The sequence below is a fragment of the Lepisosteus platostomus genome, chromosome 20 (assembly GCF_059453375.1).
Source record: "Lepisosteus platostomus isolate fLepPlt1 chromosome 20, fLepPlt1.hap1, whole genome shotgun sequence".
Taxonomy (NCBI): Eukaryota; Metazoa; Chordata; class Actinopteri; order Semionotiformes; family Lepisosteidae; genus Lepisosteus; species Lepisosteus platostomus.
In genome coordinates this window covers 11,248,261-11,264,997 of record NC_142630.1, presented here as the reverse complement: position 1 = coordinate 11,264,997, position 16,737 = coordinate 11,248,261, and the positions used below count along the sequence as shown (strand labels likewise).

Here is a 16,737-nt window from a genome sequence, read left to right as displayed (position 1 = left end):
ATGTCATTACATTGAGGTAACAGATACCGTTAACTGCAGCTATATTAGCACATTTATTTTAGTGTCTAATCTATCACTGAAGGCTAAATAATAAAAAAAACTCTTCTCACAGCAACCTACCATGGGTTATGAGCAGAATTATTTCCAACTGTTGACAGAAGAGCACAGAAGTGTAGAAAAGGAAGGAACACGAAAACGAGATGGTAGAAAGGCACGCCACTTCATCTTTCCCCATCACACTGAATGAGCCTTGACAACTCAGCTCATCTGCCATTACGGGAACCTAATACATTTCTCATCTGTAATGCGAGATCGCCCAGTTGAGACGAAAGAATTGGATAAAGAAACTGTTCACTCGACACCATTATTTGCTTCATAGCTGCAATATTCTGTAATAAATGTATATGCATGGGGCATTTATGCCATCTCAAAAACAGAGCAAATTATCATGCTAAATTCTGAAGTGGCTTAACCCAAACTGTACACGATGAACAGAGAACATGTATATGATTATTTGCTGGAATGTCTTTTTGCTCATCTACGTTTAATAGCTTTATTCTAAAGAAACCAAAAGGTGTTGGAGCCCAACTTGTATAATTGCAATGCAACATTTGGTTTTGGTAATCTATAGCAATTTCTCTACAGCTGCAGAGATTTAGAAAGCTCTTTTCTTTATTACTGCAAATCAGTGGGCAGCAGGCTGGATTCAGCTACTTTGGGACGCATCCAAGATAATTCTGGAGTTCGGTTTGGAAATAAATTACTACTAAAACTAACATTTATATATGAAAACCTTGCCATCTCCTAAGAATGTTTTCTAGTGAACATTAGTATGTCAAGAGTCTATTAAAACATTAGTATTCCAACACATTGGTTTCACATACGTCCGGTATATGTTGATAAAAGCTCTTATGGATTCCCCCTACTTGATTCCTAATCAAGAGTCAGTGCAAAAATAATTTGCTTTTATCCACCAGATTAAACATTAATGTTTCAGTCAAACATCACAGCACCGTAAGCAAATACCACTGTGATATACAAAGTGTCATTAGCCAGTGTGTCTGCCTCATGTTGAAAAAATCCAGGAAAATATGAATACACAGCACCAGGTAGCTGGATGACATTTTGCAAAGCAACATGAATAAAATCCAAGGAGGAAGCGGATTTAGTTATTCAGTGGCTAAGAAAATAGGAAAACCTCTCATTCGACTAGAAAATTGTATGACCGAAAAGTATTCTAATCAAATTGTGCGCACTTTAAAGAAGATTTTAAAAACCATTTATGAAAAATGAGAGTTACCGTTGTAAGGACAGTAAGTAAAGAAGCTCATTTTTAGGAATTGATTTTATAACCTGTATATTATTTAAAGAGATATGGAAGAGATTTAATGTCAACAGCTCCTGTGTATATGAAAATCCTATATAAACATGCCAAATGTTTAACGCAATTTTACCAACTCATTAAATAGACGGCCATATTACCTTATACTAAATTTCTCATTCCTTATACACTCACATTTAATCTTTTACCTGAATATGCCAAAAAAAGATAAAATAGTTACATATTAAACGGGTGTGACTGTGCCGTAAAGCAAGGTTGATTCACCTTTTGTGTCAAGTCTCTAAAACAATGCTGAGGGAAGGGTTATTCCAGCTGTGTAAAGAAAATCTAAATTTGTAAATCATCCACAGGAACCTTGTTGAACAGCTGTCTAAAGTCACTGGTCCCCAGCATATAAAAGCTGTTAATCCTGACCCATACCTCCCTGCACTCTGTTACCATATTGATGGAAACAACAGATTACCGAATATCTTCCATCTGTGTTGAACAGACAGGGTGTTTAACTCTAGGAAACCTGGATTACGGATAATAATCCACCAAATGAAATCACTAATACCATCTAATACGCATTCATGAATTTGATTTCCACAAGGCATCTTCAGACTTTATACACCCAATACATCTAATAATCCTCCTTTCCCTTCATACTTAATATGCTTGTCAATATTAAGAAGAAAAAAAAAATAGACCCATTTGAACAATACAGAAAACAGGGGTTAAAAGTTTTAAAATCCATAAAAGAATCCACTGCCTTCCATAATGGGCTCAATTAATATACAGTACGTGACTTTCTATTTTTATTCCTCGGTTACACAGCAGTAATTAGTCTGACATTTCCATTCCAATGCAGCCATGTCCTTCAGGGAATACATTTAAAGATTTTTAAGATGCACTTTAAATGTTAAACATACATACCGTGTGACAACTTTAAGTGTTAAAATATGTACATGCATATGTATATTATCTTATTTATTTGAAGGTTCCTAATTAAGTGTAAAGCATCCTGGCTATATATTTCTCTTCAGTGGCTAAATTTCTAAACAGTACCAAGACATATTTTTATTGAACATTAAGGTTGCACAAAAAACACTATACAATAAAAAATGAAGTAATAGAAATCAATCACCTAGATCAATCAAATAGAAATCACCTTTATGCTGATTGACTGTGATACACAAATGCATATACAGTCTAGTACATAGACAGTCTAGTAAAAAAGACAAAGAAGAATAACTTCCATTAACCACATAGAACTCACTACACACAGAGTCTGTAATCTTTTTATTCTTCAGTAATTGACCCTACCCATTTGCTTTGACTTGGAAAACAAATGAAAGAAACCTCACAGAGTGCGGATCAGTGCTTCTTATTTTACAACTCTTGTCATTATAAACCATCATTGCTGAGCAGTGACTTGATAATGGAGAAAATCTTTGGTCAGGTTTTACTTGGGGAAAAAAAAAATCACGAAACCTGAATATCTGATGTTTAAAGAAAACAGTGAGAATTTCCTAAACTTATTTTACTTAACTTTTTTGTATATTCCCCATTTAAGTCTATCTTACCTGCAGTGAAATCCTTGTTCAGATCAATGAAGGCATTAGAGTGTGGCACACGCATCTTTATGGAAGAATTAAGAGCACTCCGACAAGACACCGTTCTAGGGACAATAAATAAAATTGTTAATGCAAAGTATTAAAACAATCGAGTGTCAAAGACTATGTATTTATTCACTGGAAATATTTTTTCATATTTTAAATAAATATTTTTTGAATCCTTTTGAATGGTATTTTGTACCAGTTCCCCAATGAAAAATGCATGTTAAGAACCATATCATTCAGGATTCAGATTGCTTGGCATCTTTCAGGAGGAAGATGTTAAATTATAACTGGGCAGCTTAAAGGAAATCAACAATTCTCTTTATTTCCTCTTTGAAACCTGCTACACCTATAAAGAAATCCCTGTTTACAGTTTCAAACCAAAAAGCACAAAATAATAACGGGCGTACATACTTTTATATATAACATCAACTAAGCAACATAGTTTTCTGAAAATACTGTAACTGGAAAGAATGTTTAATTGCCTTATGTTACCGATAGCGTCAATATCCAAATCCAGTAACATCAATATATGTTAGAAACAAAGTTACTGTTTAAATTATTATGAGTTCAAATGTATTATTACTGATGCCAAGAGATGTTCAATTAAGATATTACTTCAGTACTATATATCCAATAACACTAAAAGTGTGTAAAAATGTGTTGATATCAAAGAATAGTTTGATAATTATGCAAACAAACCAACAAAATGTTATTATGGTGGGGGGATTGAAAGCATTGCAATAAAGACATGATCCATATTTCAGATATAGTTTGATGAGCAGTTGCTATTGGAAACATCAGGTTTCTGTTTTCCATGGTCTTAATTACATATTAAAGCTACCTCCTACGGCACAGGGAAAGGGGAATACATGCCTTGTGAAAAATGCATAGATAAACCAGAATGGATCACATGGCTTTAGATGCTATATGAAAAATTCTGGGATTGACTTACTTTGATAAATTATCATATGTTGGCAGTGAGAAATAAAGAGGCACACATCTTTAAAACAGTTCTGATTCCAACATGTATTTTTGTAAAGGATGGAAAGGCTACAAATGAGGGGAAGCCGTTCAAACCCATCTTGCATAAGAATTAGTAGAAGATGGTTTTGATCCATCAACCTCTGGGCAACAGGCCCAGCATGATTCTGCTGTACTGCTCTGCTGACCTGCTTAGTGTCTTTGAATGCTAAATTCATACAAAACATAATTTTCCAACACTGAGTGCACAAATTAAAGACTTCAGATTACCAGTGCAAGAACAGGGCAGTATCCCTCCTTAAGCACTTACAAAACTGACATATTTACAAATAAATGCTCTGGTACTGCAGCAAGTGGGGAGCAAGGCTACAGACTACTGCATTCACCAGAAGCCTGTGTACAAATGACCTGCTGCGTGCCATCACCTGAATAGTCAATTTCAACAGCTCAGTGTGATAAGAAAAAAATCGCACTAATCTTGGGAGAGTGTGATACACTGTCATTCTCACCTGTTTTTGTCTAATATATTAAGTGTTATTAACCTATTAATTGCTTTTTGGTCAGGAGCAAATTCTTATTTATCAGTAAGAAATAACTGAATTTATGGAATTTTTGAAACCAGAAAAGAAGGGAAACCTTTTTTTCTAAACAAGCAAAAAGGCAAATCATACATGTCATCTGGGACTGGTGACTATGCAGTCCTTCATACAGCGGTTGAGATACAACTGATCTAGATTCATGGTTAAAAATTAGAAATAGCAGTGGTTGTACTACCGACCCCTGTGGCACACCACTAATTTGGAGTACTATATCAACCCCGTTAGATAATGGGTAATTGTCTGTTATTGCTCATCTCTGTTATCTATCCATTAACGTGCCACTTTGTCTTGAGCTTGGAGGAGGACAAGTGGTCACTATAGTGCCAAGAACATGGTCAAATAACTGCGGGATGGGGATTGCAATCACCACTAAACAGGGAAAGGGAGGGACATGTTGCCGTGATGTTCCGCACTGGATAAGGGGAATGATTTTATCTGAGACCTATTTGACAGAACACACTATTGTGTTCACATACAGGGTGTTGACATGATCCTGGTCTGTCCCACCTGCTCTCTGCCTTTTACTGTGGGGGAGCTTTAGACTTGGAATGCCTGTTTCTAAGGTGTCTGACAGTGGATCTTGCTTGCTCTACATTACCTAGAAACCTGTGGGGATAACCTGCAACATTCCATCAACAGACTGAGTGAGAGACTGAAGGAATGAAAAAAAAAATGTTTTTGTTGTTTAAGCTGGTAAGCAGCTTAGCCATCCAACAGTTTAGTCAAGGACTGATAGGAATCAAGTTAATGCTCTAAACAAAGAAATAGGCTTTTGTTTCTGTTTTTGTTTTGGGTTTTGTCAAGGAATGTAAATAAATGCACTGCTGCACCTGGGTTTAAAAAAAAAATGCCTTTGTGTCAGAGCCTATTTTCTATGTTTCTTATAAAGTGGCCTTAAAGAGCCTAGGTGCACCCGTGAGCTACACCTTAATTGGTCACAATGCAAATCAGTTATAATATTGTCTTATATCTTGATAATATTTTCTCAGCACAAAGAAGACTATAAGCAATTTGAAAAAGGAACACTTCAAAAATGGATATGACTAAAAACTGGTAGACAGTTGTCAATATTGATGCCAATTTTAAAGGCGATGCAATGAGATATACTGCTAATACTAAATAAACATAACATTTCAATGATAGTTATGATATTTATGCAATTTTCATTTAAGAGTTTTATCCCCCAGTACATTTAACATCACTTTTGGATGTGCCAGTGACATGGAACCTAATTAAATAATTTGCCAAGAGTTTATTCTTACTGCAAATTAGTTCAACATATTTGCCTCCTAAAGCCTGTGTTTCTTTGGCTCTATTCAATTACTCTATTAAATGAACAGTTCTATACACACTAATATTTCCCATAACAAAGCAATAAAATTATTTTCAGCCATGTGGAAAGTGACATACCTTCCATTTAGATAGCACACCTGCGGCAGATTTTCTCCTTTGACTTGACCAAAAATATCAGGCACCAGATCAGCATTAAAACTATTGAGAAAACAGAATTATTTTTTGGCATAAACAGAAAAAATGTAAAAAATGTCTAAATTAAAAATGCTATTTTTAATATTTCAATTTAACCCACTTTACTGTCTTTATCCTATAAGAGACAGTATGATTGGATTGATATGAAAATTGCTTTATTAGCTTCCTTTCTCTTAGTTTTTTATTGATGAATGATCGAACGGGAAAAATGAAAATTAAAAATGTAAACCACCAAGCTTGAAATACAGACAATATTAAAATAAAGACTAAATACTACAAAACAGAATGCTAATATATTTTATATCTGAAGAAAAGAAATCTATAACCTTGTCCTTATGAAAAAAAACAAAACTTTAAAAATGGAGAGAAAAGATATCAATATATCAAATATTATACAGCATTTCATTATACTTACTCCATAACCAAAGGTTGATCCAAAAAGGTTTGGTTTAGCTGGGTCTTATTATACTGATCTGTCAAAAAATAGATATTTGTTATTACCTGGAATCCATCTAATTTATTAAGTAAAGGCCATGACCCTTTAATGTGTATTGTGTAAGGCTACAAACAAAATTACAAAATATTCAAAAATTCTAATTCAGCGTATGTTTATGTTACCATGATTCCAAAATACATTTTAAATGACCAAATTTCCATCATACAACAGGAAATTTCATTGAATGGCAGACATTAAAGCCTAGCCCCAGTTTCTCCTTTAGGCAAAGTGTAAGCAGAATGCCCACTTCACTTGACTTTTGATAAAGGAAGAAAATAAAGAGAAACCTGAATTCTTCCTACTGTTATATCTATTGTCTGAAATAAAGCTTTTCCTGGTAAGGATCGTGGCAACCTGGAGCATAAGGAGGGACTACACCCGACCAGTTCCAATTTCTGTCTTCCAAAGACACGCTGGCAAATGATACCACACACATCATTCGTGGGCATGAAGTAATTTAGCCAGCAGTCTGTGAAAGGTGGAAGGAAATCAGAGTACCTTAAGAAAACCCGTGCGGATGCAGAAGATAAAAACTCCACACAAGACTAGGTGCCCTAGTCTTGAATCAAATCCAGAATTCAAGGGCAGCGAGACAGCAGTGTTTAAGTGCCACAGAATGTAAAATCCTTCTCATATCAAACCCACTAAATTCCTTCAAATGTAAATGTATATACAGCAATTTATTGCATTTTTTTTCTGTGATAAATGTTTCTGTGACCCATTTTTAAAGATAATTTAGGTATTGATGTTAAAAAGCATTACTTAGAGTTTGATTATTTCCCCAGTAGATAATAACAAATGTTTCTGGATTGTTGACATTCTTGTTCTGATTGGTGGTGAGGAGGACATCCATCTGTGAGTCTCCATCATAGTCTCCAGGAACCACACTACTGATGACATCACTGAAACAATAAACCCACAATGTTTTTGAACATTAAATCTTCCTGTGTGAACTAGGTAAGACATAAGGAACTTTTAAAACAGCATACTCACTTTAAGGACAGCTTTATTTTTGGCTTGAAGTAAGGGGCTTTTAAGTCTGCTAGGAACACAACCAAATCCTTTTCTGAAACACAAAATTTATAGGTATGTCAATGACAACTGACTGTCTACAAGAGGTGTTTCTTTCGTCACGTACACGACTGCAAAGCTAGACTCTCCCACAATCCCACATAATTATAAAGGCTTCAGCAATCACCTCCCTAAGAAACTACAACATATTCAGTAGTTATCCTCACAATTCAAAACTGTTTAATATTCGACTTACATGTTACCGATTAAACAGATAAACATAACATTTTGTAGCTACTTTTGTAGATTTCAGTGAGTTAAAAGGTGGTTGTTAGTAACATGAACGTGATGTTGACCACACCTCTTTGATCAAACAAGTTTATTTAGCTAATGCATTAATAGGTTACAATGCAATTCTAGCTTTCAGCTCAACATATTTATACTGAAAAACTATAGTTACAATAAATGGAAACGTAAACACGATGTATTGGAATGTAGCTAGCAATTATTTAAGTACGAATACAAACGAGCTCTGATGACGAAGAGATCCGTTTGCTTGTCTGAATTGAGATCTCCGAAGGCAGCGATAGTGCCATAATATTCAGATCCAAATAAGTCGGCTGTCACGTCCTGTAGAGCCAGGACAGCACGATGGCCGGCAAATGATACCATAAGGCAAAATAAAAACTGACATGATATCCACATCCTCATTGCTCAACTACTTCCAACAACACAACCCAGCTTACAGCAGCACACATTTTACGGCAGTGTGGCTGCCTATCAAAAAAGAGTTGGAACGACCTTAATACTTAAAAGAAAAATATTTTTATCCGTTGCCATTAAAACGCATAATACGTTTACTTGATTCGTCTTTAACCTATTAAGGATACAAGTTTTTAAAAAAGAGTTATGTTGACACCAGTGAGATAACGTAACTAACGCCTCTCTTCCGACTTTACGACGGTGTCGCAACGTTGTTTCTTCAGTAAATATGGCTAGTTTGGCAGAAGTCAGCTGGAAGGTGTTGGAGTTCAGAGCAAGATCAAAACGTTCAGGTTTGACTTATTCACTTGCATGATCTTTTATAAATTTTAACCAGTGAGCTGCCTTTGTGCTAGTATGCGCTCTTGGAGTAGATTGTGTGTGTGTGTTTTCTAGCTAAAAAGACTAAGCTCCCCAGCTGATTACAACAGTACTGGTTTCCAACCATGGAAAGGTCAGGCTCATAAGTTTACACTGGTAGCTATTTTAAGTACACTGCACTACGTATCGCCTGCCTTCATTTTCGTGCAATTGCAATGGAGCTTTACTGTATTCCTTTAAATCTTCAGATAATTAAATCTTCGCATTGAAAAGTAAAAATAAATAAAGTACCTATCTGCTGGACGTCTTGCTCCAAATGTTTTTTGAGTAGTAATGGACGTCTTGTAAACTTTTCGGTTCACATTAAAGAAAAGACGCTCTGTAGTTTTTATCCAGTTTTCTATTTTGAAATGTATTTAGCACGTTGGACCGATTAAATCTGTTTAGAAATACGCGTATGTCGTGCTCCATCTCCAATTAATAATTAAGCACCTACCCCAGATCAAGTCTTGATACTGTATGCCGCATGGAAGTGAATCACGATCAATATGTAACTTGAAACTTTTCACACGAAACAGCTGAGAAAAATAAAATATATAAAAAAACGTCAACATGCCTAACCTGATATCAATATACCTAATTGTACTTGTGATTTTCAGCTTGCATTAATTTTAACATTGCTAACTTTGTGCTTGCTGTGTAATTCCGACAATTTCCCTTTAACCCATTACTAACCGTTTTTATAAATTGATGTAGTTTAGCTGAAAGACGGTTATCATAAACTACACCTATTGAAAATGGCCAGCTTCGGAGATGAGTGTCCCAGCTCTGATCATATTCTTCAGAGATACAGTAAGTATTCCATCACAGGGACATTCCATTGGTACCCAGCACACAGTCTTGTAAGTGAAAGTGTAAGAAACTTTAGGGTGGTTGTATACCTCTTTTTTTGTCACCCCTGTTGTTGCTTAATGCAGTTAATAGGTGAACATTATTCTTTATGGTTTAAAATAGAAATAAATTCTATGTTGCTGTTTCCAAATAGCATGTATACCTCTGTGACACATTCTAAAATACTGATACTGTACTGAAGCATTGTCACAAATGCTTTATATTTTCAATTTCCATTACTCATTGATGGTGTCACGTACAGTACAGTAATAGCTAACTCTTTTATATGTATGGATGTATTAGCATTGAATGCTTTTTCAGCTGAATTGAAGTGTTACTTTTCTAATTAAGAATTATGCTCCAATAGCTACCAATGTGTGTTTCAGCTTACAGCAGAATATCAGAACAAGACTAGATTCAATTGTTCAGTACGTCAGCCTTTCGTAAGACAAAGGTAACCCTTTGAGCACATTATTTGAGCTGCTTGTACGTGTGCCCTAAGGAGTGTATTTGACGTAACAAGTTTACGGTGATGAGTTGAAGTTAAAAGCCGTTAGCTTTGTATTCTGAAAGTTATCCTCTGATTACAGTTTGAAGAATCAGTCATCAAGACTGTAGTGAAAACAATGACAGTGTATGGGTTCATACAGGGTTTTTATGTGCACACTAAATGTACAAACATATCTTAAATCACAGGTATCTTGCATTATTTAGTATATTCAATGAACTGCTCCCTAGTAGCTTGTAGGTTGTCACCAGCTTGTAGAACTTTGACGGAAAAAAAGATGTTGGTTTGACTGCAGAACATATATTCCTGATACAGAAGCAGTTGAAAAGGAATAGTTTTGTCCATGTTACTTACAAGCTAATGGAAATTGTTAATTTCCATATCCTTACATGAATTTTTCAGTACCTGAAGTATTGACCCATGGTTGATCCCATTAAAATGCAAATCACACTGAACTTCTTATAAATGTGGTCCAACAAATACAGGGAGTACTAAAATTAGGTCTTCTAAAAGTGAGCATGAATTCACTGGTGACAAGATAGATTATATTGTGAATTTCTACTGCCATCCTATATTTGTGCTATTCCTACACACTGTAGCTCCTTTTAAATAGTTTGATGTCCACAAGAGAGAATCAATTGTCATTGCATGCTTTGTTGCTTTTGTTAGCACTGATATGAGCCTTGGTTTTTTTTTTTGTCGTCTGAGCAACAGCAGAATATTTTCTCAATTTCCCTTGTGCACATGTGAGTTCCCAATACTAAACAGCAAAAGGCAAGTTAAATGAGAATTCTTACTTTGTCAGCAGTACACAGTGCTTTGACAGTGAATTCAAATTTATCTGTCCTAAGATATTTCATGCCCTGTTCACTCATTGTTTTGCCCTGTTTAATGTTTCATCATATAAAATTAATCCCAAATTAAATTCTTCACGGCACTGATGTGGTCTCTGCATCCAATTTCTTTACCATCCTGCATTTTGTCTCCTAGAATGTTTCTTCTGTCTTCTGTCTTGGTATTGTAAATCTCATCATCTGAAGTGTAACTTATATACTACTTCATTATTTAAAAAAAAAACATGTTTCTCTTCTACACCTGAGTGTATTTATGAATAGGTAAGAATTTATCATTTGAATTAGTATTTGTTTCTGTAGCCTTTATGCTATTATTATGAAGCCTTATCCTCATATTTTGTTTAAAAGTACCGTCTAGTACATAGTTATATAACTCCAGTCTTGCAGGGCCACAGTTAATCAGGTTTTCCAGGTTTCTTTTTATTTCCTGAAGTCTGAAAGAACTTGAGAAAGGTGTTATACTGGCGTGGTTAAACCAATAACTATGTATATAGAAGTTTGGAGTAAATTACAACATGCAGACGCTGTGGCCTTCCAGAACTGGAATTGTATAGCTCTGCACTAAGGACTGCCTACAAGTGCTTCAGTTTCAGTACAGATATAAGCAGGTGTCACATTGGTGACTCTTTTTAGTAGTCTGCTTGTAGTTGCAGTAAAATAGTTATCACATTTTAGTAGTCAAATTTAAACTTCACATGATGGAATTAAAATGTCTACTTTTCAGGCTCTGTCTATGAACCTTTGAAGAGTGTTAATCTTCCTCGACTAGATGATGAGTCTCTATGGGATAAATTGGACAGATACTACAGTGCAGGTAAGAACCTGAATCGGACTCATTCTGACCTTTTTTAGCATCTTGTGCATGCGTTGTTACAGTACCTGTAGAACCTAGTTTGTGCTGACCTCTGATAACATTTGCATGTTTAGCAAAAATGCATGACCCATTTTAAAATGGCATGACTGTAAGGTAGGCACAACAGGAATGTAAAAATAGTTTTTTTAGCCTTAGTTTTTTCCTTGCATGCATGAAGAATCCAGGATCTTTTTTTGGAAACTGAAAATGATGGCAAATGGTGAAAATTAATTGAGATAATACCTCTCCATATATATTTTGGTTTAAAAAGTTATGTGCTTCAGTGAAATGTTATTTTGTTACCATTTAGTAGTGTGTAGATGAAAGAAATGTAGTCGTATTTAGTGTCCGATTCATTCTGATGGAATCTTTAATTATTCGCTATTAGCTTTGCTTTAATGTTCACAGGCAGTTTGTTTTAAAATGGGCATTATCAATCAGCTTTCATTTTTAAACCTAACTATGAAGTATAAAACATCAAAGCTACATCAAAAACATAGTATGTTAAAGCCAATTTCTGTAGACACAATTACTACAGCAGTAACTATTAAAAATACAATTACACAGACTGCAACTATAATTGTATGAACTTTTAAAGCTCTTTTTAAGTCTTGTACATAATGGTACATGTGTACAGGAAGAGTAATTTGAATACAAGAGTTTTAGAGTTACAGTTTACTAGCCCAGAAAATGTTTTTCTGAAGCAGTATAATTTATACTGCATGTATAGCATCGATGGATTATTTTACAAAGAGTAGAATTTCCCCTAATGTCGAAACTAACAGAATAAAATGGCTGTATGCAGCTGAAATTACCTTCTTTTTCTGCAGCTCATCTTAAACTCGAGTTAAAAATAATGTCAACTGTGTCATTCAAAGTGTTTCTGGGGATGTCTTTGATATTATACAGAATTTTTAAATGCACAGGTATCAAAAAACAACCAAGTTGGATATGCTTGGGTTTATGACCAGGGTAAATATAAAAGATAATTTAAAACATAGATTATGATATGGAAAGCTAAATTATGCATGCAAATCTAAATAAGTCCACGTTGGGCTTTATCATTTCTTACTTTGTAGTGTGTTGATTGGTTCTTTAATAAACTGCTTTCGAGATTCTAAACCAAATGTAAACAATGCATTTAATTTTTTTCTGAGCAAGTTTGCTACCTTTATCGGAACACATTATTAAAAAGGAAATTAGACAACAATTCCCATCATCTGAGCTACATCTTTCCAAGTTTCATATGAATTAGTACAATATCTACTAATTGGAAGTTTAATCTAGATCATCTATTTTCAAAAGTAGTTTGTGTGATGAATTAAGGTTCTAATACAGTCCATGCTCTGAGAGCTTTCATGCAGCTTAGTAATGTTTAACAACTCCAGGAAACCTGTACTGGAATCAGTCTATTCCCAGTATGAGAACTTCACACGATACTGATGGCAAGGAGCAAAGAGCATTTCAGCAATGATTTGAGTTTAAAGAGTCTTTGAAGTCTGGTTTCTTTTCTCCAGCTTTCTTCAAATAGCTGTCTTACCTTTGCTGGAAAGTAAATATCTCTTTATTCTGCAGAATAATTTTGAGTTGAAAAGCTTGAAACTTATTGTAGCAGTAGTTAAAAATTGATGTCAAATAATGGTATTTGAAATAAGTTAATCATAATTTATAATACATTAGTGATTACATCGAAACCGTTAAAGTTGCAAACACTGTTGTTGATAAGAAGCTGGCTGGTTGTTTGGATTTGGATTGGGTTAATATCGGATCTGGTTCTGAAATGGCTCTTTAAAATCCGATCCGCTCAAGGTGCCTTGAAGACCTTTCATGCTATAAAATGGAGAATTAAATATTCAATTAATTCCCCTTCCCTTATGTATGTTAAAGGGCAGGTGAAGATTAAATGAAAATAAATCTAACAAGGCATCCATTGATTTGACAGCTCATCTCTTGAATGTTGATTCCTTTTGTGGGCACAAACATATCGTAAATTTTCCTGCGCAACAGCATGAAAACTGTGAGCTAGTTTGCATCCGCCCCCACCTTTTCCTGTCTATTTCATGATGTCAGTTAGAAAGTTCATCGGAACCCACATGGTACGTGGTTAATTTCTTGAGCAACATCTCTGGAGGAATAGTAAAATACACATGCGTGTTCTTCCCATATCCATTTGGATTTTATTTGGGTGTTCTAGTTTTCTTCAACTCTTCTTAGACATGCTGGCTATGTTAATTGGACAAATGTTAATCTTAATTGGGCCTGTGTGTGAGAGTGCCCTGTGATGCCTTGGCATTCCCCTTTACACCCTATGCTTTTGTGTTAGTCTACAGTTGCCACAACCTATATCAGGAATAAGGGGTCTCTTATGTACGGATGGAAAATGTAAGCACCCCCACTTCTGTGGCTGGTATTTTCTTTGTATACAAATCCACTACCAACTTAATTTAAAACTAATTGGATGGATCCACTAAACCTGTTTTCCTTTTCAGAAAAACATGGAGGCCATTGGTGCAAAATCATAAGCCTGTGCTATAGAAATTGATATTAGCTTTGTTAGCTTCTTGGTGGCTACACACTATTTATTTGTGACTTCTGACTGCATAGAATAAATATTTTTGATTATACTGTATGTGATATAACACCATAATAATTTTTTTCTCTTCATGAGAAACCAATATTTTTCACTTTTAGTGTCTTATTTGAATTCTTGGATATCTACATATATAGGTGGCGTGGAAGCTTTCACCTCATGATACTCTATTTTTTCAAGATATACGCTGTACATCTTCAGCCAATATGATGGCTGACCGAGTATAAAAAATTACCTTGAAAGACTTCCCAGAAATTCTAATTATGAGACTGGGGATTACAGATGAAAGTTTTCAAATCAGATTAATTAAACTCTTGAAGAAAAAAGACATTCTAAATGAAAGACAATTTTTTACATGAAAGATAATTTTTAAAGTTGTTTTAGAAAGTGAGATTCTACTTTTATTTTATTCCTTTGAGCTTGCATGTTACGATATTAAACCTAATAAAAATGGTCACTCAGTAATGTACAGGCTTATTCAAATTGTAATAGCTTTTTTTCCAAAAGGACTAAGTATATAGGAAAATCATGTTTTGTACTCATATTAAATCTCTTTGATAAAATCTCTTTGAGTCATATTAAATGAAAATATGTATATAAATCTTCATATATGAATTAGGAATGGAAAAACATTATAACAAAAACATAAGATTTAAAGACCAGAAGATTATAATTTAGTAACGGTTAGTAATTAGTAACTGGTAGTAAGTTGTAAATCCTCTTCTGGCATACATTACACTGACAAGATACCTCCTGTAGTTGGTCCTTCTGAAGGAGGAGTTTCAACTGTTACTTCAAGCAGAATTTCTTTGGGGTCTTGAGACCATTTGATTTCCATTTGTGAACTGCCTTCAAGACTTTGATTCGCAAATTTAAAATTTGATTAAGCTTTATTGATGTAGGGGGTACTTAACTATGCCTTTGTCGATTTGGATGTATGTATTTGATTATTGTCATACTGGAATGCCCATTTTTGGCCATGCTTGAACATCTTAGCCAAGGCATCCAGGTCTTTGCCAAAATGTCCTGGTTCATGTTGGAGTTAATGATTCCCCCTATGTTAATAAGGGCTTCAGGACCCATAGATACAAAACAACCTCAATCCACTTTAAATACCACACCGAATTACATCATTTGTATTTTGTTCTGCTTCTTTACACCAACATAATGCTGATATGCATGTCAGAAGAGGCTTTTTCCATGTCATACGGTCATGATTGCCACATTCATGCAGGCAGTTTTGAGTCGCAGTGGTAGTGTTCCACACTTTGTACACTGGAAATGCCAGTTTGTGTTGGAAATCTTCAATTATTGCATTTGGATGTACAGTTTCCTCTTAAACTATTTGCAGAATAGTTTATGGTGGCAGATACACTTAAGCTTCTCTTTCTGGGTGGGTTTACCACTATACCAGTAAACTTAAAATTCTTAATATTGGACACTCCAATGGAAAGTTAAAAATTATTTTTTTGGTTATTTTATCTTTCGCCAACTTCAGTCAGTGTCAATGACCATGATGATGGGCATTACTACTGAATGTCTTTAGTGTGTTGCATCCTTTTATACCCAAGGGAAACAGGAAATCATTGGAGACTTTTTTTTTAAATTTAATTCAATTTTATCTGTATAGTGCCTTTTAAAATGGACATTGTCACAAAGCAGCTTTACAGAATTTTGGGCCTGAACCCCCAGTGAGCAAGCCTAAGGCAACAGTGGCAAGGAAACTCCCTTAGACTAAAGTAGGAAGAAACCTTGAGAGGAACCAAGACTCAAAAGGGGGAGCCTATCCCCCACTGGCCAGCACTGGTTAATTAAAATGTACAGATATAAAAGTTGTCTATATTGCATTACATATGCAATATGTAAAAACAGTTTCCTTTGGTTGTAATTTTCACTGGGAAGTTGAGTTTGGGGGTGGAGACAGGAGAGAGTACATCGGGGTTGGTCAGTCTGGTGGCCTTGTAAAGTCAGAGTCTGACAAGTGAGCAGGAGTGCAATATCAGCTTTAACAGAAGTAAAGGAGGAAAAGTTTTATAGAGGACCGGCTGGTAGAAGGAGCTGTGTTCTGGGTCTGGGTTGGATAGAAAGGAGATAAAGTATCAGTGAATAACAATGAAAGCAGAGATTGGTAGTTTGCATGGCCTACTTTTTCTAAATATCAATCTGTAGGCTAAGCAATTAACTAAACAAATATGTTTTTAGCCTAGATTTGAACATTGAGAGTTTGTCTGAATTCTGCACATCAGTGGGAAGGATATTCCATAATTGGGGAGCTCTATAAGAAAATGCTTGGTTGGCAGCTGTGACTTTTTTTAATTCTAGGAACAACTAGGTAACCTGCTCCTTGTGATAGAAGTGTGTGAGAAGCTAAAAGATCACTCAAATATTGTGGGCCGAGACCATGCAGACCTCTGTATAGTCTGAATAAATGTATTCCCCA

The 16,737-nt window shown here is 35.1% G+C and overlaps 2 protein-coding genes across 5 annotated transcripts in view; one reads left to right on the top strand and one right to left on the bottom strand.

The window, feature by feature from the left end:
• Positions 1–8,287, bottom strand: part of itfg1 (integrin alpha FG-GAP repeat containing 1) — a 112,517-nt gene extending 104,230 nt beyond the window's left edge. The window contains exons 1-6 of the mRNA XM_088614189.1: positions 8,046–8,287; positions 7,501–7,573; positions 7,270–7,409; positions 6,427–6,484; positions 5,934–6,014; positions 2,908–3,002 (exon numbers count right to left, since the gene is read on the bottom strand). Coding sequence (XP_088470315.1) covers positions 2,908–3,002; positions 5,934–6,014; positions 6,427–6,484; positions 7,270–7,409; positions 7,501–7,573; positions 8,046–8,229 — 631 coding nt within the window. The 5' untranslated portion in view covers positions 8,230–8,287. The remainder of the gene's footprint in view (positions 1–2,907; positions 3,003–5,933; positions 6,015–6,426; positions 6,485–7,269; positions 7,410–7,500; positions 7,574–8,045) is intronic.
• A 149-nt stretch (positions 8,288–8,436) lies between these two features.
• The window catches only part of phkb (phosphorylase kinase, beta), a 58,206-nt gene continuing 49,905 nt past the window's right edge, over positions 8,437–16,737 (top strand). For 2 of the 4 annotated variants that reach the window (XM_088614185.1, XM_088614186.1), the window contains exons 1-2: positions 8,468–8,573; positions 11,579–11,668. In XM_088614185.1, coding sequence (XP_088470311.1) covers positions 8,510–8,573; positions 11,579–11,668 — 154 coding nt within the window. In that variant the 5' untranslated portion in view covers positions 8,468–8,509. Of the gene's footprint in view, positions 8,574–9,357; positions 9,454–11,578; positions 11,669–16,737 lie in introns of all 4 variants that reach the window. The other 2 variants (XM_088614188.1, XM_088614187.1) reach the window with 2 other exon arrangements.